General features: G+C 39.1%; 1 protein-coding gene across 2 annotated transcripts in view; it reads left to right on the top strand.

The window, feature by feature from the left end:
- Positions 1-6,428: 6,428 nt before the first annotated feature.
- Lhfpl1 (lipoma HMGIC fusion partner-like 1) overlaps positions 6,429-23,651 on the top strand; it is a 55,630-nt gene continuing 38,407 nt past the window's right edge. Inside the window, exons 1-2 of one of the 2 annotated variants that reach the window (XM_013025859.1) lie at positions 6,429-6,749; positions 14,416-14,811. In XM_013025859.1, the coding sequence (XP_012881313.1) occupies positions 14,430-14,811 (382 nt within the window). In that variant the 5' untranslated portion in view covers positions 6,429-6,749; positions 14,416-14,429. Of the gene's footprint in view, positions 6,750-14,294; positions 14,812-23,651 lie in introns of those variants that run through there. The other variant, XM_013025860.1, reaches the window with a different exon arrangement.

Raw genomic sequence — 23,651 nt, 5'->3', positions numbered from 1 at the left:
TAAATTTGTGTGCTCTTTTGTTTGGTGAATTGATATTTAGAATTGTAATATCCTCCTGAAGGAGAGATCCCTTTATTATGTAGTGACCTTCTTTATCTTTTTTTGCTGATTTTAATTTGAAGTCCATTTTATCTGATATTAGTATTGCAACCCCCCCTTGTTTATGGGGGACATTTGCTTGGTAGATTTTATTCCAGTCTTTTACTTTCAGAATATGTTTTGTGGGGGGGGGGCAAGGTGTCTCTTGAAGGCAGCAGATAGAAGGATCTTGCTTTTTAATCCAAGTAGACAATCTTTGTCACTTAATTACAGAGTTAAGTCCATTAATATTGAGAATTAGGACTGAGAGGTCTTTCCTTGTTCCTGCCATGTTATCCACCTTCTTAGGGATTGTGCCAAATGGGTCCTTCCTATGCTTCTCTGTTTGGTGGTGGTTTCTTGGCCTTTATTGTGCTCTTGTTCTTTTCTATGTGTAGGACATCTTTAAGAATCTTGCAGGGCTGGTTTTGTAGAGACATATTATTTGTTTTTCTTTGATATGGAAGGTTTTTATTTGACCTTCTGTTATGAAGGAGAGTTTATCTGGGTACAGTATTCTTGGTTGATAAATGTTTGTGTTTAAGGCATGGCATACATCATTTCAGCCTCTTCTTGCTTTAATTGTCTCTGCTGAGAAGTCAGAAGTTGTTCTGATTGGTTTCCCTTTATAGGTGATTGATCTTTTCTCCTTGACAGGTTTAACAATTCTTTTTTTGGTCTGAATTGATCCTGTGCATATTATAATGTGATGGTGGGATGTACTGCTCTGTTCTTGTCTATTTGGGGTTGTTAAGGCTTCTTATATCTGAATAGGCCTATCATTTTTGCATGTTTGGGAAGTTCTATGTTAGAATCCTGTTTAATAAATTTCCTAGACTATTAAGTTCTGTTTCTAGGTGCTTCTCTACACCTATTATCCTCAGATTATGTCTTCTGATGGTGTCTTCCAAATGTTGAATAGATCTATAACATTTCTTGGATTTGTGTTGAATGATTGTCTGTTCTTTCTCTATAATATATAGGCTGTCTTCAATCCCAGAGATTCGATCCTCTACATGATCTAACCTACTGTCAAGACTTGCTACTTTGTTTTTTATTCCCTTTTCTTCTCATTGATCGTCTTTGGTGGCTTCAAATTATTTGCTGGAGCTTTGTTTTAGATCTTGTATGGACTCCTTCCTTAATTTGGTTTTCAATGTTCATTATCAAATCCCTTATTTGATTGGCTATGGGTTTCATTGGATTCTCTTTACTTTTTTTTTTTTTTGTCAGTTGTGGGGCTTGAACTCTGGGCCTGGGCTCTGTCCTTCAGCTCTTCAGCTCAAGGCAAGCGCTCTACCACTTGAGCTACAGTGCCACTTCCGGTTTTCTGGTGGTTTATTGGAGATAGGAGTCTCACGGTCTCTCCTGCCCGAGCTGGCTTTGAACCACGATCCTCAGATCTCAGCCTCCTGAGTAGCTAGGATTACAGGCGTGAGTCACCAGTGCCCGGCTCTCTTTACTTTTTATGGGCTCCATGCAGCATTCCCTTTGTGACCTCCCTGTATTCCTTCAGGTGTCTCTTTGTGGATCCCATGAATAACACCATTAATTTTTTCTATTCTCATCCTGGTCACCTAATTTTTGTATTAATCTTTGATTAGCTTCCTCATATTCTGGTTTTTGTTTGTGGTGTTTGGTTTTCCTATGGTTTGATTGGTTTATTAAGTCTGTTTGAGCAGGCAGAAAAAAGCACTGCATTATCCAGGACTTTATGACCCTCCTCCCAGGCTAGTTCAGTGGGAGGGAGATCTGCTTTGAGTATCACCAAAGAGAGAGATGGCTGTTTACTCTAACTAGGAGTTGCTGTGATGGGGCTAGGTTTTGGGTAAGGTTGAGGCCAATTAGCAGTCAGTAGCTTTTTCCTGAGGGGAGTGCTCTGGAGACACTCACAGAGGCCAGCCTAGAGCCATTCTCAGGATTTATGTTTACAGAGTTTCAATTGTTTTTCTTTTTTCCCTCCTGCTGCAGGGTCGCTGCCTACTGCAGGTGAGAGGGGCAACCTCTGGCTCTGTTTTCCCAGTGAAGAAAGTCACTCCTCGGTGGTCAGAGCCACCTCTGCCTGGGAAGGACAACAAATTCATCTTGGTGGAGCTGAGTCGGTCAGTTCAAGTTCTTGTGACCTGTTGAGTGGTTCATATTGTCTTCTTCCAAGGCCTGAGTTGCATGCTAGTTGCTCTAGCTGGTCTTTTTCAGTATGAAAGATGGAGTTCTTCCCAAGTGGTTGGGGGAGGGGCTACCTTCCCACCACTGCTTTGTGAGGAGGGAGTGTGTCTTATACTCACACCTATCCCTTGGTTTCCAGGCTGTCCATTTCTACGGTCTGTGACTGTGATCAGCAGGATGAAGATTTCCTCTCCTTGTCAGTTCTTACTGGCAGTGAGTAGAATCTGCTCATGCACAGCCTCTGGTGCCTTTGTCCTGGGCTCTCTCTGTTGATATGGCAGCCACGGCAGCAGCTGCTGCTGCCACTGCCACCTCTGCATATACATGCAGATGGTCCAATCTGACTCCTTAACCAAGCTGCCTGGATTTTGCCTCTCTGGCCAAACTCTGTACTATGATGGCACACTTGGTGTGACTCTCTAGCCTAGGACTTTCACTGGAACACTAAAACTGCTTTCTATGTGTGAGCTTGTTTTGCCCCCACCTTCTCCTCCACCATCTTCCTCCAGACCATTATTCAGGAATTCTGTCTCTTTATTGATGTCTTTTTTTTCGAGTCTTGCTCTACTTCACCAATTCGTTTATCTGTGCTTTCTTCTTCAATCTTTTAACTATGTAGCTGTATTTTCATTGGATTTCTTTTCATTCACTTGGAATGTTGTCCATATAGTCTTGCATTATTCTTTGATTAGCTACATCCTGTTCACAAAATTTCTTGTAGAGGTTCTCGATCTTTTTAAATTTTAATTTTATTGTAAAGATCATGTACAGATGGATTACAGTTACATACATAAGGTAATAAGTACATTTCTTAACCAATTTTACCCCCTTTCTCATTTTTCTCCCACATTCCCTCTCCTCTGACTCCCTTCCCCAAGTTTAAAGTTCATTTCCAACATAGTGTCTTGTGAGTATCACTGTTGCATTGATTTGCCCTTTGTCCTTTGTCTCACATTTTAGTTGTTCTCCTTACCTTACCCAAATCAGATAAAAGTATATACAAGACACAGGGTACCAATATCAAGAGTAGTGACAACAGGGTATAAACCAAAAAAAAAGAAAACAAAGGATAAACTAACTTCATACAGTACATTAAAAACAAAAACAACAAAGAAAAATGCTTGTTTCCATATCTTGGAGTTCATTTTGATTAGCATAATTTTATTTGGACATATGTACAAGGGCGATGGTACTCTACAAATGAGATTGAAAATAAATGAGTTCTTCTCAGAACATTAGAACATACATTCATAGCAATAACAGGCTTCATAGAAAGCAAAACAAGAAACGAATCCCCAAAGAAGAATCAGCTCTGTTAAAAAATAAGAGGGGAAATAAGTTAAAATACATTAGAAAATATGAAGACAGGTTCAAAGGACAGTTAACAGAGAAAACCATTTACTCAACACTACAGAATATTTTTCTTATAGTGAACATTAATGTGTTGTTAAATTAAAGGAAATAGATTTTAAAGAATTAAAGGTTAATTGGCACCTGAACAAAGAATAAAGAACAGAAGTTCTATTTACTTCATTCTTTCCTCTTCCCTTCTAACCTCTTCTTTCTAACAATGAATACAATGTCTTTACATATTGTCTACTGGTGTGGGTATAAAGCAGGGGCCAACATCTTTTCTCTGTGAAGAGCCAGATCACAAATATTTTAGACTTCATGGACCATAAGATCTTTGTTACAACTATTTTAACTCTGCAATTGTTAGCATAGAAGCAACCATAGATAAAACATAAATGAATATGTAGCTATGTGCCAATAAAACTTTACAAAACAGACAGCTTATAGGATTTGGCATACACCAGCCCTGGCTTGTTGACCCCTTGTGTCAACTGCAAAGTGTTGTTGGAGTGTTGCTCTTGAATTCAAAAAGCTACTATAGACAGCAATGTTTGGCTGCTGAGGTTGAAGAAGGTTGTGTATCAGAATCACCTGTCACCCATATTTGCCTTAGTAGGATCTAATTCAAGACTGACTAAATGTGGAATTTAGGTATTTTCAGCCCTAACAATTTTAGCATGGTTAGGAGTGTTGTATATCATTATATGCCCTAAATAGCTCCTAAATATATGTCCTCTTCCCAATCCTTCCCACATGATCTTATAAAAGCATATATGAAAAAGCTTTCAATCAAAACATATCAACAGCCACACAATTAAGGCATTTTTTCTTTTCTTTTCTTTTTTTTTTGGTCCGGTCGTGGGGCTTGAACGCTGGGCCTGGGCGCTGTCCCTCAGCTCTTCAGCTCAAGGCTAGCGCTCTACTACTTGAGCCACAGCGCCACTTCCAGCTTTTTTCTTTTTGCTTATGTGGTGCTGAGGAATCAAACCCAGGGCCTCATGCATGCAAGGCAAGCACTCTACCACTGAGCCACCTTCCCAGCCCAAGGCATTTTTTCTAAGAAAACTATTAGCTATCAAATTAGAAATAAGAAATAAACTCTATCCCCCAATCTGTATTATTGACAGAGAAAGCTTTTACTTTGCCATCTTTCCCCATTTCTGCCTCAAGATTTTGATTATTCAGTATGTACCTAAATGGTCTATGTAATTGCACTTAAGAGACCTAGAACCACAGGGAAAAGGGTTAAAATGAGGGAAATAAAATGTAGCCTTCTTAGATAGGTTCCTCACATGGCAGGTGTGGCTGCCAAGCAATAAGCATTAAATAGAATCAACTACTTCTCATATGTCAATATTGATTTGTTTTTCATGAAGGAGGGCCCAGCATGTCTCTTTCTATAGCCCTGCATCTGAAGCAGTGATTCCTAAAGAGATGACAAGAAGAAGATTATTAAAATTATCTGGAGAGTTTTCACTGCCAAAAGTCTGACATTCCCTCTAAAATGTCATCATTCCCTTCCCCAGAAATTGCTTCACTAAGCTATTATTACTGATTGGAATGTGGTTTACAAGTATATTGGGGAAGAAAAAACTGTTTAAAAACTGCTGATGGGAAATAGCTGGATAAACAATCTACAATGTGAATATAAATGATAAAAGACAGAACATAAGCCTTATCCACAGCAGGCAGACAAACCTTTAGTGGCTTCATTAAATACTGAGACCCAATGAATGCACTAAAGTATTAGTTCATTTGCTCATATTTTGAATTATTGTCATAAAATTGTAACAAAACAAGCTTCACAACTTTTATAAGATTCTGGGAAGAAAATTGGACCATTTTAGAAGCATAGATAATTATGAACATTTCAGTAATGCTCTGTTAAATTAAGCTATACGCTATTAAGCTGGACACTATTCCTCTTTCCAATGAAGTTTGATTTGTTCAACCATGTTCACTGTTCACAAGGCATCTGGGAGGGGAAAAATAAGGCGCATGTGCCAAAAACTTAGAAGGCGATAAGTCCCCCCAAACAAATACAGAATACCAGAATATTTATAGATTGAATAGTTATATCTGGGTGGAGTACAGAATCAGGCAAAGCTCCATTCATTTTTTGACTTTTAAATTTCTTTCTCCCAAGCAGTAAAGCAGTTACTGGTGTTTTGTGGTATATTAGATGCTGATTTTATAAAGAACTGCCTTTGTTTTTAAAATGTGTCATTTAGCCCTTTCAATGTGATTTCAATTATTTCCCCCCTCCCCTCCCCACTTTTCTCTTTCCCTTCCTTCCTCCCTTTTCCTCCTCCTCCTACTCCTTTTTCTCTTCTTCCTTTTTGCTCTCTCTCATACACACTTTCTTATTTTTTTAATTATTGGGAACAAGGCCTTGTTATAAACCACACTGGTTTTGAACTGGCAACCCTCCTGCTTCAGGCTCCCAAGTACTGGGATTACAATAGGTATAATCATGCAGGATTTCAATAGTTTATTTTAAATGTAAATTCATTATATCTCAGAGCTAAAGATTTCTCTATTGGAGCATCATCCTTATAAGGCAGTGGAAATCACTTTGAAAAAAGGGATTATCCTGTCTAATTCATTTAAGTGTTTCCAGCCATAAATCTGCTACCTAATATCTCCATGGCACCGATTATTTGCAGCTTTGAAGGAAAGTTAGGGAGAAGCTGTTTCTTAGCTATTATTTGGGATTCAAGTGAGACAATAAGACAGATATGCAGTTCAGAGTTCTCTCTCTGTCTTTCTCTGTCTCTGTCTCTCTCTGTCTCTGTCTGTCTCTCTCTATCTATATATCCATCTCTCTCTCTCACACACACACACATACACAGCTGACTTGGCAGTTGGCAGCTTCTAGGTTGGAAATGGGAAAGTCTGTGCCTGCTAAGCTGGTTTCTGCTTCAAGTGCCTGCATGTCTGAGGCTGAGTATGAAGCTTCCAGCATGGCTGGAGTTAATTCCCATTAGATAGGACTCCGCCCCTCTCTCCCAAAGGTAAAGCAAGGTTTTCAGGCATCATTGCAAAGAGCAGCTGGGATTCCCATCCCTGTCTGACAAGCTGTGAGGAGAAGTCGTTTCTCAGAGCTAAATCTGAAGAGAGGGAACAAGTCACTCAGTCTACGTGGTCAGAAGGTAAATATACAACTTTGGCCAAACGCAATTGAAGCAGCTGGATAAGAAACTGCTCTGCTCTCTCCTTGCTCAGTCCTTCTTCCCTGTTCCTTTCTCAGGCTTCCTGTCCTTTCATGTCAAAGCTCAGACATGCTGTTTTCTTCCCAAGGGCAACCTGATGTGTTTTTACTTGCTCATAGACTGTTTTTTTGTAGAGAGGCTGAGAGGAATTAAGAGCTGGATGTCTATTTCATATTGACAAGGTTGGAGGACCTAAGGGTTAAGGGCTAGCTGCTTTCCCCAGAAGACTTGGTAACTTGAGAAGAGGAAGTATGTAATTCTCTGGGAGTGGAAGGAGGGATTTTTCTCTAACTTGTTCATAAGAGTAAAAATGGATCTAGTTTCCAATGTGGTAGGTCGATTTCATAGACTCACCAAAATTGGAGTTACAGGGCTGAAAAGGGTGACAGAATTAAACTAAAATGCAGATGTTGAGGCTGAAGACAGTAAGGATGGAAATAAAAGATGGCATTTATTTAGTATTTATGAGTTCCTACTATGTGTTAGGCAGGATGATTTCCAGAAAGACCTGAAATATGTAAACTATAAACCTATTCTTGCAAAGAACAGTCTGTCAAGTGCTTTCATTTTGTGGTGGGAAACTAAATGCTTAAAGAAGCATAGGAGTAAAGAGACATCACTGTTAGTGATTGTAAGGTGAAAGGAGTCAGTGGTGCTGTACTTCTTGGGTGACTTCAAGTATTTTCTATTACTTATATTAAAAAGAAGACCTCTAAGCCTTCTTTAATAGAAAGAGGATGAATTGATGTCTACCCTGGTGTTAAATACAGCACAAGTGTTATTTCAGTTGAACTTTGTACACAGTCATCTCCATTACATAAAAGAAACCAAAATGTATCACCTGTAAGACTCAGACCTCAGGAATTTTGTATCAGGTTTGATACCAATATTTGGACTCCATTCCACTAAAACAGTGTTTCTTAGTTGTATGTTCACATCTGAATCAATGGAGGAATTAAAATATGCAAATTACTATAAATGTGAATTCAATAAATTTGGGTAGAAGAGCCTATATTTTAGACAAGCATCTTAGGTGATTCTGATGCAGAGCAGTCAGGGATCCCAGTTGATTAAACGCTCTAGTTGTAACTAGGTCCTAAAACAGTTGGAGAAGCATTCAGTCTATCTTTTTCTCATATTGACTGAATCCAGTCAATGGAGCTAGTCAACTGTGTTATATGTTATTCCCAACTGAGGCCAAGAGATTAGAGTGCTTATTGAGCAACAGTAGCAGAACAGAAGTTAGGAGGTAAGGGTGTGGGACATGCCTTACCAGTTAGTGTATGGTTGATAGGGCTTACCTACACTTTGCCAGAGTGACAGGCAAGGTATAGGTTCTAACTAGTTGAGGTTGTGCAACTGGATTTGTAGTTAACTAATTGATCCCTGATGATAGGGGACATAGTTTCCCTGTCCAGCCATAGTGAATATTAGGCTATAGATTCAAAGTTGGAAAAGCATAAGACACATATGAGTTGGGTGAGCAGCATTTTGAGTTAAGGAAGAAACTCATAGTAAATTTAGAGAATTCATTTCAGTTCCCATATTTCCAATGCCAAGCTTTGGAGAAAGAAATTTAGAGGTTCTTTTCATGAGTCCTCCAGTTTTGTGAATGCCAACTCTATTATTTAGAGTTGACCATTTTGATATTTGATGGCTCTCACTTACTTTCTGGCTTCCTAGCTATTATACCTCTATTTACTTATAAACGTCTCCATCTCAAGATGAACTAACCAACTACCGAACTCAGTAAAGCTAATTTTGCTTATTTTCCTCTCCCAGACCAAAAAAAGAGGAAGGAAAGAGGGAAAATGCCTAGAATGAGGTTCAATTGAAAACCAAGGATAAAGGTGAGATCTTAGGTTCACAAAGAAACAAATGGAAAATAAATTTCTTTGAGTGATTTCATCATGAGATGATTTTAGGAACAGGAGAACTTGGAAGCAACATACTGTGGAGATATCTAGAGGAGGAAAAACTTTTAAGTGGCATAGGTGGCAGAAAATGTTATGAGAAGTATGTAGGACAAGGTAGTAAAAATTTCAGGGCTATGTGTGCAACACAGAGATCGATAAGGGGTAGGCTGTTTAAATAATAAGCTTGACACAAGAGGTAACATTGGTCAAAGGCATTTCTCTGTAGCAGGACTCTATGTACTAGGATCATAGGGCTGCATGGCTTCTCATTTCCTAGGCAAGTCTCAACACTGGGTATAGTGTATTTCTAAGAGTTTTGGTCACTAAGCAATCTACACTGTCTATGGGCATGAAGAGAAAAGCCTGTTCACATTCCTTTGCCAATAAATTTCCAGTGCCAATAAATTTGTTGTTCAGAGTCAAGTTCTGAACAAGGAGTATTATAGCCACAGTTTCCTCAGCCATACATGTCAGTGATTCTCTTTCAAACCAATTCTTTTCCATGTACTCTGTTGACCTTAATAAAGAGGTGTTATTTCCTTAAGTTGTTCAACAAGCTCTAGAGGGAACAAAAGAGGACTGGGATTGAGATGAGTTAGAGGAAGGAGTTGGTGTATTTTCTTCCACTAAGAAAAATTTAAGAGCAGTGTCTCCAGCTTTATTGAAAGTATGTGCCCCCATGTGAGAGGGAACAAATGAGAAAACAGACTAAATACAAGGCAATGGGATACCACAGGGACAGAGAGACAATGCTTAATTTGGGGAAAAAAAAGAGGATAATGGTAACCTGCCAGCAATCTGAGTTAATAAAAGGCCCTCAACTGGAAGACAGTGACCAGATATTCTCTATTCACTTTAAGGACTCAGTTAAAAGGCCTGGCTTTAAGTTGCAGCAGAAAAGGTTCATAAATGACTAAGTGATTTGTTGACAGTAAGAGTTGTAAAGTTACTGAGAAAAATTCTAGACTTTTATTCCAAGGATTTCTTTAAAAGTAGTAGAGATAAACTGGGGATTGGTGGCTCAGGCCTGATATCCTAGCTACTCAGAAGGCTGAAAACTGACGATCATTATTCAAAGCCAGCTTAGGGAGGAAAGTTTTGAAACTCTTATCTCCAATTAACCTCCAAAAATGCTGGAAGCGGAGCTGTGGCTCAAGTAATACAGTGCCAATTGTGAGTAAAAAAAGCTTAGGGACAGTACCCAAACTCGGAGTTCAAGCCCCAGGATCATCACCAAAACAAAAGGGAGGTTTCTTGTATCCTATAGGGTGTAGATTGTCTCTTTCCATGAGATTATGTTCCATAAAGATCAGGGAACATGAGGATAGTGAATGAAGAGCAGACTTCTTACTTCCACCTGGTTATTACAACTTTCTGGGTGAACTCAGTGAATCTATATATAGCTATTCTCACGTGACTCAGTTATCAGGGAAACAAAGGGATGGAGGACCATGAACTGTCTGAAGAGGGATACTAAAATGCACTCTCAAAAGTGAAGCAAGCCAGGCCCAAAGAAACATAGGTCCCATGGTTTCCCTTATTTGCAATATCTAGTATATGTATGAGTCAAGCGGAAAAGGTCAGATAATGTGATGTCAGGAAAATGAACCTTAGACATGTATTTTAATGTTTTTTCTTTCATTCATGTGTTTCTAACGCATTTATAAGACTATCTCTTTGTTGCTTTGTATGTCCCTCCCCCACAGTATAACCCCTGCTTTTACTATATTTGATGTCAGTATAACTTGTGGAGGAGAGGGGGAAAAAACAGTTGTTTAAGGATACAGGTGGACCTGATGCAACAACGAGAAGAATAAGTGGCAAGGCCAAAAACAGCTTTACAATGTCGGTCCGGAGGGGGGGGAAGGGGGGGAGGAGAAGGGTTGGAATGGGGGGGAGGGGGGAGGCTGGGAAGGGATGTGAAGGGTAAACCAAAGGAGGAGGCTGCAATGCTTGGTAAGAAATGTATGCATTATCCTGCCCATGTAATTGTAACCCCTCTGTACAGTATGTTCACAAATAAAAAATAAATTAAAAAAAATAAAAATACAAAATTAAAAAAAAATTGGTTACTGTACCATTCTGCAGGAACACTGTGGCATTATTTTTTGGTTTTTGAAACCGGTGTGCCTATTTGGACAGAAGCAAAACTACTGCATATAAGAAGCATACAAAAGGATTTTGGATAGAATATACTGCAGCATTGTTTATGTTTTTATTGATATAAATACAAAGAGAGTTAAGCAGTTTCTGGGAAGGATCTTTGATTATTTTGGAGGGCAGTCACAAAGGGGATTTCTCCACTGCAGGTAACAAAACTAAAAGCATTTGCTAGAAGGTATTGCCCTGTTCAGCACATGTGAATGGGTAATAGCATATATATACAGATTCTCTATGTCCTTCTGCGTTTTCTGTCTAGCCATAGAAGAAACTGGGCTCAGAGTCATTGTATATTCAGGAAATAGTGAGCAATTAAATATCAGAATTTGATTTCTTGATTTCATTTGGTCAAGCTTATGATATAGAAAGGTTTACATTCAAAGTACCCAATTTGAATTGGGGAGGGTTTACCTCCCACTGTTGACATCTAGGGTCACCTTTAACTTTATGTTATTTGAATGCTAGAGTCAGTATTAGAGAATTAACTGTGACTGTCATTCTCATGAATGGTGCTGGCTCACATCATCACTAGTCCCAAACAGAGTGACCATCTCTTCCCAGGTCTGGAACTTCTATGATTATATTGGTGAAGGTCTCACATCCCAGACAAACACTGGGTCCCAGGCAAAGTGTTATAGCTGCTCAACCATGTCCTAAATGAACTAGGGCAATAAGATTTCCTAAAGTTGAAAGTACCTAATTTAAATTATGAAACACTGACTTGCCTATAGGTAGACAAATTAATGTGAATTTTGAGATTCTGCCTTCCTACATGTTGGCTTCAGAATTCCACTTTTAAGAAGAAATTATGATGACAATGATTGATAGTATTAGAGTTTATTCACTAGCCTATTTGTCACAGATAAGATCAACTTTTTTAAATTGGAGTCCCTGTCCTTTTTTCCTACCATCTTCTGGATACCACTAACTGATGTAATCTCTTCCTTTGTCTTATGGTCTCTGTACCCCCTGCTGATTGTCATGCTGGAAATTTTGATCTCATGGTAATGGTGTGGATGGTGGTTAGTACCAACTAGGTAGGGGTTAGTGAGGTTAAGAGTTAATACAAGCTATACATACTGAGCTTTAAATACCTCATGCTCTAGTTCTATGGCTTTCCATAGTATGTCTGAAGAAATGAGCCTTCCCCTTACCTTCACTTTTCCCCATTGACCAAAATTTTCTTTGAATTCTAGATGAGAAACCGTGGAAAACATTTCATTGTAATGCTATCTGGGTGATGATGTAATACTACTGGTATAAGACTGCAGGGAAGGCTACTGAGGAACAAGTGGGAAACAGTGGCCCTGAAACCACTGCATACACTTGGAAAAGTTACTTGGCTTTCTGACTCTAATCAAGTCATGTGCAGTTTGGGTAGTAATACCTTTCTTACCAATGTTGAGGAGATTGTTGGCCTGAGCACACCAAATAATGGGAGGAATTGTGACAATGCAGCCAGTAGCTGATTGCCAACTTTGTATTTTATTTTATTTTTACCTTTCCTCCTCATTCAGAAGTGGGTCTGTAATAGAGGGCTTCTTGTGCTTTTCATACTCTTACACAGTCCAATATAACAAGCAGAAACATTACCTCATTGTGGCCAAGCATACCTGCTTTCTAACAGCAATTACTCAAAACTAGTTCTACTTTCCCCCCATCTTGGCCTTCAATCTCTCACCACATCTTTCTATCATTCCCAGGGGAAGCTCAGAGCACTTTCTTCCCAGACCCTCACATTCCAAAGTAAGCACCTGCAATTTACAACCTCTGCTCCCATCCTGAACAAAACATGTACTAGAAAATGTACATGTATCAAGAGGGGAATTGTGGTGGAGTGTAAAAAAAAGAGCATTATACTAAAAATCAAATAATTGGGCTCTGGTTTGGCCAGTGTGCCTCACTAAGCATTTACCCTTGGGCAAAGCACTTCCTCTCCGTATTCCCACCTGTGAAGTGATTGGGAGCTGGGGGTAGCATTGTGTGGTAGTGAAGAACCGGCCTAGGAATCTGCAGATCAAGTTACTGGTTGTGGTGTTGCTGCTTGGTAACTGTGACTGGGAAAAATCATTTTCTCTTTGACTGGGCCAAACTCCCCCATTTGTAAAACAAGAAGGTTGGATTAGGTGATTCATTAAATCCAGCCAGTCTGGAAATTGGATGCTTCTATGAAATGGATTCATTAAACAAACATGAGTTCTACTGACTGTTCCGCATCAGGCACTGTTTGATGATGCTTGTAAGAGCCCTCATGGCTGAGACCCTGACACTTTGCATATAATTTCAGCCTGTTCCTGTTAATGTCCCAGTTGGCATTATGGTGGCCTCATAAAACTTGTTCCTGTACTTATCCTACTTTGGATTCTCCCCAACATCACTGCCTATAACTTGAAGCAACGATGATAAATCATGGAGAAGTTTCTGAAACACCCACCATCTGCCTGCTGGAGACATTCACAGTGCTGTCATCAAAATGCAGTGTGGTCTTTAAACATTCTAATAGAGGACCTGACCAGAAAGAAATGGCAGATTAATGTTGGGAGAGAAGTGGTTGATTTTTGACAGAAGGGGTCTGTAAAATACATTTATGTGCTGGACTGAGAAGACAAGATCTAGATACTCTTTTAGCATCTTGAATTGTAGATTACGTGTTCCAAAAGGGTGCTTGAAAGCTCTGTAGTGCTATGTGTACCTGCTACAAGGTCTAGAGATGCCTGATCCTTGTTTGTTTTTGATACATGAGAACCTTTCTTAACTGTATCCTTAAAAAGGACTTATAAGTTTTTCTTTATAACCAGTTAGCTGCCACTGGTTGGAAACTTGCCTCCCATTTTGAATGTAGGAAAAGTGATGCTTCTCAGTGGAAGGTAGAATGTGCAAACAAACTAGATTTTTTTTACCCTACCCATTTCAATTTGGTCGATGTATCCTTGGGAAAAGCTCACAGTAACAGTGTAGAACATCATACCTAAGTCAAATGGAAACTTCCTGTAACACAATGATGAGTTTTCCTGCTTTCTTATCCCTTTGATAGAGACAAGCCCATGACTTGTCTTCCTTTCTCCATCATTTATGAAAACAACTTTGTTCCTGACCTTTTCAAGGAATTGCCTTCTTCCAAGGCTCCAGGCTGGAAAAGTTGTTTAGATGGAATCCCTAAGGACCGCCAGTTCAGGATTACTTTCATTCAGACTCTTTCCACCACTACTTTCATGTTGTGTCAAGAGTTAGGAGCTGGCTTGTCAGGCTGTATTTATATTGGCAAAGTAGTCACTAATTCAGTTCTGTGATTCTTTCATTGCAGCAAAGTGACGATAGATCTCTGAACCAGACAGAAGAAAGGTGAAAAGCAGAATACCACCAGGACCCACACGGTCTTTGAGAGAATAATGTTATCAAGAAGGAAGTGCCAAGAGGCACATAAATGCTCTCCAGGATTTACGAACCAGATGAATAATAGTATGACAGAGCCTACATTGTAACTTTGTACATTCATTCCTTTGAACCAACTCATCTCCCCATCCCTACAGAGAAAACTGTGACCATGCGGAGCAGCCTGACCCTGGCGGGAACTCTCTGGGCCTTCCTGTCCCTTATTACTGCCGTGGCCAGTTCTGCCAGTTACTTCCTGCCTTACTGGCTCTTTGGATCACAGCTAGGGAAGCCAGTGTCCTTCAGCTCATTCCGGAGGTGCAACTACCCTGTGAGGGGAGAGGGGCACAGTCTGATCATGGTGGAAGAATGTGGGCGCTATGCCAGCTTCAGTGCCATCCCAAGCCTAGCCTGGCAAATGTGTACAGTGGTGACAGGTGCTGGCTGTGTTCTGCTGCTCCTGGTAGCACTGGCTGCTGTTCTGGGCTGCTGCATGGAGGAACTCATCTCCAGAATGATGGGACGTTGCATGGGAGCAGCACAATTTGTGGGAGGTAAGATAGTGTCACTGGGTTTGACTAAGTTGGGAGCTTTGGGATAGGAGAGGATGTGAGGACTGTGTCTTTGTGGAAAAATCTAATTTCATTTTTTGCACTTTGTAACTACATGAATGGGGACTCTTCTGAAATTCCTACTGTAATACTTTCCAAAGTGCAACCTACAATAGGGTTTATTCAGAGCCAAATTAGTTAGTAGGCAGAGTTTGTATACTTTGTTTAGCCTCAATTTTGTCACCTAAAGGTACCTGTTCAAGAACATTATCCCAAAAGTTATATCATTATCTCAAAACAGAAGAGAGCAGAATAGTAGTCACTGGAGATTTGGAGAGCAAGGGAGGAGTGAGACAAAAGAAGTTGAATATTTGCTATCCTGAAACAAGGATACAGGTTGACCCATTGTAACAATGAGATGTACAAGACACTATGTTGAAAATGAACTTTACAACTTACAGGGAGGGGTGAGGAAGGAGTTGAGGAGGTAGGAAGGGAAGGGATAATAAGGGGAAAACAAAGGAGAGGCTAAAAATGTTCGATAGGAAATATACTCATTACCTTACTCATGTAATTGTAACCCCTCTGTACAGTATCTTTATAATAAAAATATTTTAAGAAGTACAGTTAGATAGGAAGAATAAGTTCTGGTGTGTTAGGATACAGTAGGACAATGAGAGTCAACAACAATTACTTATATACTTTATGAATTTGTAAACTATAACTAGAAGAATTGGAAGGTCACCAAGATACAGAAATGGTAAGTGTTTAAGATGATGGAAATAGTAATTACTCTTATTTGATCATTATACATTGTATACATGGATCTAATTACCCCAGTGTACCCCATAATATGTATAATTGTTACATGTCAATTAAAAACAAAACAAAAACACCCCCTTCGCTAAAGCATTCACAGTTCAGCAAAATTCATGGTAATAAAACAATTCTGAATGCAAAATAATTGAAACAAATACCATCTAGTTCTGCCTTCAGGTGCCAGCGGCATATATTCTAGTGTTAATTGCTCCTATATAAACTTGATCCACAAGGGCCTTGCTCTCTGGCAGTTTCCTTACAAGACAGTAATCTCATAAACACACGCAGAAAGATATAAGAAATACATCTATAATTGTAAAATTCTGGGTACCAAAGGATATTGTAGATAACTGCTTATTTGGCCTTAATTTAAGACATCTTTGTCGAACAGTCATTAAGTAACTCCACCCAGATTTCTTGTGTCGTTGATCTACCCTACTTGTCCTTTTCCTAATTCATCTTCCCTTAATTTTAGTTCAGCCAGCTTCTAGCTATGGGCTAGGGAAGAACAAAATGCACAATTTGAACATTGTGGGAAGAGCATTAATGTGGGCAGTTAAATTGGAACTGTCTGAAAAGAAAAAAAAATAAATTTAGGCAGACAGGCAAATGGATATTTGAATATTTGTGGTATTTTACATACCTACATGGGGCAATGGGCAAAGTGCTGGTAGATTCTCCTGCTGAAGTTTCCTGATACAGTTTTGGAGTTACTATCCAATTCATTAATGCTATCATTTCCCTTAGCGTCATTATGTGAGCAAGTAGTCAGGAAACTTGGATTCTCCTTCTGTCTCATTGACATAACCTTTCTTGTACTTTACTTCGTTAGAATTTGTTCTCTGGAAGTGCAGTTAAGAACTCAGTTTTCTTTCTTCTGTCCAGTGACTGCATCCAGGTAGCACTAAAGTGAGATTAACTTAAGCAGTGAGGTTCTCAACTAGGGCTGTTTTTTTTATTCCTTCATCCTATCCCAGAGGGCAGTTGGTAACATTAGCAGACACCTTGATTATCAAACTGTAAAGAAGGTGTGACTGATATCCAGTGGATAAAGATGAAGGAGTCCACAACATATCCTGCAATATTATTGGTACAGGAAGAATACATCCCTTCACTCAACATCAACATATGCAGTCCAAAATGCCAACAGTGCCAAGACTGAGAAAACCTGGGCAATGATAACATGATCTCCTGGCCCACACACTGTGTCAGTTAAGGTGATGCATTGTGGGCTTGCGCTTAACTTAGACTCATTATAAACAGCTGAAATTTGTGTTACAATTCTAGCCTTCATCCCCTCAGAATTTTCTTGCTGTAGCTCATGATTTTCTTTTTTATAATTTAATTTTATTGTCAAAGTGACATACAGAGGAGTTACAGTTACATACATAAGGTAATGGGTACATTTCTTATCAGACATTGTTACTTCCTCCCTCGTTTTGATTTTCTAGTCACACTGAAAACCACAGATTAACTTCCTCTTGAAACCATAGTACCAAACAGGATGCTCACACTGTTCTAAGCCAAAGATTTTATTTCTCTTTGCAAATTTCATGAGTATCACAAATGAGTATTAGGATTACTTATTGCTTGGATGCATAGCAATTTTAAGTATACATTATTTCAGGAAGTGACACTTGATTGACAGGAAAGAGGAATGGTTCTCACAATTTGTATTTTAAGCCCTAGAGCCTAGCTCAATGTCTGGTACAGAGCAAGTATTCATTAATGGTAGAAAGAAAGAATGACTAAAGCCAAAGCACTAGCTAATGTATGTTTGGAAAAGGTGTACATATAAGACCTGGGTTATTTCACATCCTTTTTGTAATTTCCAAACTTCCACATAGGTGTAGTAACATCATGAGCAATGGTCTATTTCAACAGGGGAGAGACAGCATACTTCATGCACATTTCTAAGAGTTTCCTGAAAGAAGTGGGGAGGGGCTAAGTAGTCTGTAGGTCAGAAGAATAGCAGAAACAGCTTTGATCAGACACATACTTCCAGCTCGCTTTCTCTGTGAGGCTTGGTTAATAAAACCTGTTAGTTCCTCATGGACACACATTTTATCTCTAGAAACTAGAAAGCATTGAGGCAGGATGTGAAAGGGTAATGAGGATTTAGACACTCCCAGGATGAGTGGATCAGAATTTTGGTTTAGTGGCAGGTGTTTTATATATACACACACTCACATATTCACACAAATACTATTTCAGTTTCATATGATTTGGTCATCCTATATTCCCTGAGACTCTTACTCAGTAGATTATCATCACAGTGTTTACATTTAGGTAAATACCTTTGAAGTTCAAGGAAAAAATCTCTTTTGGCAGTAATCTTAATTCAGGACCCACGGAAACACTGCCAGGTCTATCCTGAGGCAGGAGAATGCTATTAGGATAGATTGCTAGACTTCTGCAGCAGCCCCATTTGTAAACAGCTAACTCATAGCCATTCCTGATTTTGTGTTAGGAAAGAGTGGCTGTCAAAGTTACACATATGTGAAGGAATGGTGGACTGCTTGACTGCACCATATTGAATAATGAATAATTGAATAATGGCACAAAACCATTACCTATGGCTCATTGGACATCTTGGGTCTGACTTCAGAGATGGACTCTTTTAGTTACAGGAAGTCAAACCCAGTCAGTTTTTGGAGCATCATGGATAAAAGACACACGAGAAAATAGCTGTGGGAGTTAAGTTTAAGTTTGCTGTTCTGCTAAGGGGAATTGATTTTGTTGCTTCAGGCCTGGCTGCTTCTCAGCAGCCAGAGCATTAACTGAAATACATCAGGGGAGGAACCAATTTGTTTCAGGTCTGGATTATCTCTGCCAGACCCCAAACCACTGAAGAGATGGAGTATCCATTAAGAACTACCTCCTCCCTCTCCTGACTCTCGTTCTCCGGTCTGGCAGCTGCCCACAGAGATGAGTGGTGGGAAATGGGAGAGACAGGAAGAAATAAAGAGCTGCTGGCCTGAGTCATACTCAGCAAGGTGACCTGATGAGGCCCCTGGGTCCTATTTGCTCCACCTGCAGCTGGTCCATCTGGACAAGCCTAGGGTCCAGAAAACCTTCCACTGGGACATTTATGCCCTTCTCCAACTGGTGAAGGAAACATCTGGCTAAGAGATTATTTCAACCCTAGGGATGCTGAAGTTTCCAACCAGCTGGCGCCCAGTTCTTGAGAACATAGCGATTATTCACATTCCCCTGTATATATGCAAGATGATTGTGAATTATACTCTACCTTCAGTAAGAGCTAAACAAAGAGGAAATACGTGAGAAGTAAATATAAGAAACTTTTGTCAAGAAAAAAGTACAAGATCTTGGATCAGGTTACTTGAGGCATGCCAAGAATCATTTTGGAACAGTGTATCAGAATCACCTGGAGTGCTTAGAAGAACATGAACCCCCCCCCCCCCGCACCCGACCACAACTCTCCAGTTTCCATTTCCATTCTCATACACACAGCAACAGGTAGAAGGCTGCATATTTTCCCAAATATCCCCAGTGCCTCTCATGCACATACAATGCTCACTTTCCCCAAACCGAGAGAGTCACTACCCTAGATATTGTTTGCTTGTTTGTTTGTTAAGAGGACAGAATTGAACATGTCTAGACTAGAACCAATTCTTTTCTCTCTGTAAGGTTCTGACACCCCATGCTTCAAGCTGAAGCAAAATTGTCACTGCAGATAACTGAGAACTTGACTTTCAAAATTATGCTATTTTTCTAAAACCTATCCTCTTTCAGTATATATACACAGAACATGTAATCACAAAATCTGGGTAAATAGCTTTTCTGCATCTCACTTATTTATTAGTTGTATGAAATGAGAACATTCAAAATATACTCTTCAAACTACTTTTGAAGAATACAATGATCATTGTCACTATAGTTCACTTCCTGTGTAATATATACCTGAACTTATTCCTTCTATATAGATTTAACTATGCATTCATTTTTGTTTGTTTGTTTTTCTCGGTCATGGGGCTTGAACTCTGGGCCTGGGCACTGTTCCTCAGCTCTTCAGTTCAAGACAAGTGCTCTACCACTTGAGCCACAGCGCCACTTCTGGTTTTCTGGTGTTTTACTGGAGATAAGGGTCTCACAGGCTTTCCTGCTCAAGCTGGCTTTGAACCGTGATTCTCAGATCTCAGTGTACTGAGTAGCTAGGATTACAGGCATGAGCCATCAACGCCCAGCTCTATGCATCCATTTTATGTGAGCATTTAAAGAAAGTCATTCATTAGTTATAGAGCATCTGACATTTTTTTTATTGTGCTGTTTGTTTTTTGGACTTTAACTTCTGAACTCCTACACATTAATTCCTTGTTCCATATGTGGCTGCCAAATATTTTATTCCTTTCTGTTGGCTGTCTCTTTATGCTAATGTCAGCCAGAGACTGATTCTCCTGGATTGGTACAATAACTGTGTAAGATAGAGTATCATTATTAGTTCCATTCTAAAAATGAGAAAATTGAGAGCAGAGATCAAAGAACTTACCTGAAGTCATGCCAGGTCTAGGTGGTGGGGTTGGAATTTGAACTTATATCTAGGCTTATTCCACAACCAATTTTCTGAAGGCATCATTTTGTGTCATCTGTCCAGATTTAATGCCTGTAAAATCCTTAATGTCTGTTAGAAATATTCTTAACAAGATATTCATGCCTGGATAATTGTCTCTAAAAAAACAGATGCTTTAAAAGTTGAGGAACTCTGAGTAGTGAAAAAAAGTGGCTGGTCACTCAATATTTTTCTGTCAGAATCTCAACAAACACACCCATAAAGGAAAGGGTTAGAATAGGTAATCTCCAAAGGCCTTTGCCTCTTTATGGTTCTATGACTATCAGATATTTAGAATAATTTTCAAGCCAAGCTGAGAAATCACTACAGAATTTTTCACCCTAGGATAGTATGGGCAAAGGCAATCTGTTATGTAGGCAAAGAAACCCCTTAAATAGACATGTTTATTGAGTATTTAATTATGTACAGGGTCCTAAGGATATACAGTTGAAGATAACTATGGCCCCAAACTTCAACGAGCTAACATCTATGAAGAAAACGAATGACAAGTTATTTTGAAGAATATGTATTACAGGATGGTTAGTAACAGGGGTAAGCAGAGTGTGCTATGAGATCAGTGAGAAACATATGCCTTAGCGTGAGGACTAAGGGTAGTGAGAGAATACCTCCTGGTAGAGGAGGAAATCTCTGCCCTGATCTAAGCAAGGGAGCTAAAGGAGGGAGACATTTGCCTAGCTCAAGAAGTCAGAGTTTTTGCCAATCCGAGGGATCTGAATGTGGAGGTTGGAAAGGAGAACCCATGTTATTCTCTTAACCTGTATTATTCCCTCCCTAGCCTGTATGGGAACTCTATCTCCATTATCTCTACCAACCACAAATATATAATGTGGCAAGAATTTCCAGTTTTTTCTTTAACACATTTTCTTTATTCTGGCCTATCTCCTTCTCCAATTATAGGATTTAAGTTTCTCTATGGGATAAAACATAGGTATTGTTCTATTGTCACAGGACAAATTCTCAATCCTAGAAAGGTCTTTGAAGGACTAGTTTCATATCCTGAGAGACTAAAAGACAGACAAGAATGCATTCTAATTTTAAAATTTTCACTGAAGGGAATTTGCTACTTTTTATAGTTATTCATTTACTTTCCAAATCCTTGTTACTGTCACTAAGTTCTTTCAATTTAAGTCTTTCTTGGTATGTTGAATGTCATTGTCTTCTGTGGCCTTAATGGGTAATGAGAAAAAACCGCTTGTCATATGGCAGGCAAGCATGGAGGCCACATTAAATTCTTCCCTCTAAATAGTATGTCTCATGGCAAAAGTGGGTTTATGAACTTCTTATAATGTCCATGGGATCTTCACCATTGAGGAAAGAGGTGAGGATGAAGTGGGCAGTGATTGCCGGGTTGATTTTCAGAAGTCTGGATCCCACAAACATGCCATCCTTTCCCCACGGCTCAAGTACTCTGGAGCAGTTCTTACCCATTAATTTCTGTACCCACATTCATGGCCCCCAAGTATAATAGTCTTACAATCAAATTTTATTTTTTTTCATTGCAAGTAGCAGAGACTTACTTGAGTTGTCTCAATGAAGAAAAAAGAATTGTTTTCCAATTTAAAAAATTCAAATTGGAATCCCATCACAAAGGGCAACCTCCCTTTTTTTCTAGCTCTTTCATGGATAGTAAGCAGGTTTTGCTTATGATGTGTCTGTGTCTTGTCACTTTTCTCTCCCTTCTACCAATTAGTTTGCTGAGTTTACTCAGAACTGATATTCACTTGTAACTGGGATTAAACTTGGTTTTAGCTTGACACCAACTTTATTCTAACTCCTGTTTTTTGAACTTCTTATCTGTTAATTAAGTCAGCATATCTCTCTTTATATCTCCATCTCTTTGTTTTTCTGCTTGTGTTTTTGTGACAGTGTCTCAATACATTTGATTCAGTTTCTCAAATTCTAGGATTATGGTTGTGCATGCCTATACCTGGCTATGTTTTCTTCCTTTTTTTTCAAGTATAGGAGTCTGAATTCAGGGCCTCAGGCTTGCTTGTTGACTACTTAAGCCATGTTTCCAGTCTGGACTTTTGTTGGTTAATTGGAGATGAAACCTCTTCTGCCCAGGTTGGCTTCAAAGTTATCTTCCAGGTCTCAGCTTTCTGAATAGGTAGAATTACAAGGCAAAAGTGGACAGTGCCTGATTCTCAATTATGTTTCTTGATCAAAATATGAAAAAAATAAGAATTTGGGACAACTTTATCTCATTATACCAGATTCAATGTCATGATCTATTGCAAGGTAGAAAACATATTTCATCTGACATTAATGCTTGGTCCAATTCACTTTGGCTAATGATAGGATGGAGGTCAAAGACTATAAAATATATAATTCTAGGCACCAAGAAAGAACTTTGACATGATGCAATTGCTCTTAGAAGACAGAACAATAATACCACTGAGTTTCCAAAGAATTCCCTTTAATGACTAAATGACTAAAACTAAGGGAAGTGGGTAAAGGCAAGAACAGTGAAAGGTGTTCAATGATGGGAAAGGAAGTTTAATTCTGCTGGATATATTTTTTATGCTGGTATTGGGACTTGAACTCAGAGCCAGGGTGCTGTCCCTTAGCTTTTCCCCTCAAGACTGATACTTGACCACTTAAACCATACCTCCACTTCTAGCTTTTTGCTGGGTACTTGGAGATAAGACTCTCACAAACTTTTCTGTCCAGGTTGGCTTTAAACTGGGACACTTAGATGTCAGTCTGAGTAGCTAGAATTACAGACTGACATGAGCCACATGTGCTTGGCATGGTAGGAGCCTTATTTTACAGAAGGAGAAATTAAAGCACAGAAAATGATTGAAAATCAAGTAATTTATACAAGATTATGCAGTAAGTGGCAAAGTCAAACATTGCCAGTCTTTGAAATGGTTTTTTTAAGGAAGAGGACACTGCTCACCAAGGCATGGAGGCCTACACAATCTGTATTTGTTACACAGATTTGTTTGGCTACTGATTTGTTTGACCTACTTCCAGGTATTAGAGGTTTAATGTTACTTAAAATTGTAAAAAAAACTGTAAAAAGATTGAATTTTAGAAAACACTCATGTGCTCATTTTTTCTGAGTAAATAAAAACCAAGTTATAAGAAGTTAGAGAAATCAACTTAGCCTTGTAAGTTATTGTTTAAAATATTTTGCCTAAGCAAGGTGATAAATTCCTATAAAATAGGCACTTATGAGGCTGAGTTAGAAGAAGAATGGTGAGTTTGAGGCCAGCTTATGCTATACAAAGAGACCTTGTTTCAACAATGACCCACCCCCCAAATACATTATCTGAAAAATGCTATTATTCAGTTGCAACTTCCAATACTGTCTTTTCTTTAGTGCTTTCATTTCCATTGTCTAATGAACTCTACTACCTATGATACACCAATTCCTTTGGAGTTGGCAGAATCAGAAATTTAGAGTGAAAGGGAATGGTAAAATCTGCAC

This window comes from Dipodomys ordii, unplaced genomic scaffold (genome assembly GCF_000151885.1).
Source record: "Dipodomys ordii isolate 6190 unplaced genomic scaffold, Dord_2.0 Scaffold88, whole genome shotgun sequence".
NCBI classification, from domain to species: domain Eukaryota; kingdom Metazoa; phylum Chordata; class Mammalia; order Rodentia; family Heteromyidae; genus Dipodomys; species Dipodomys ordii.
This window is presented reverse-complemented; position numbering and strand designations above follow the sequence as displayed.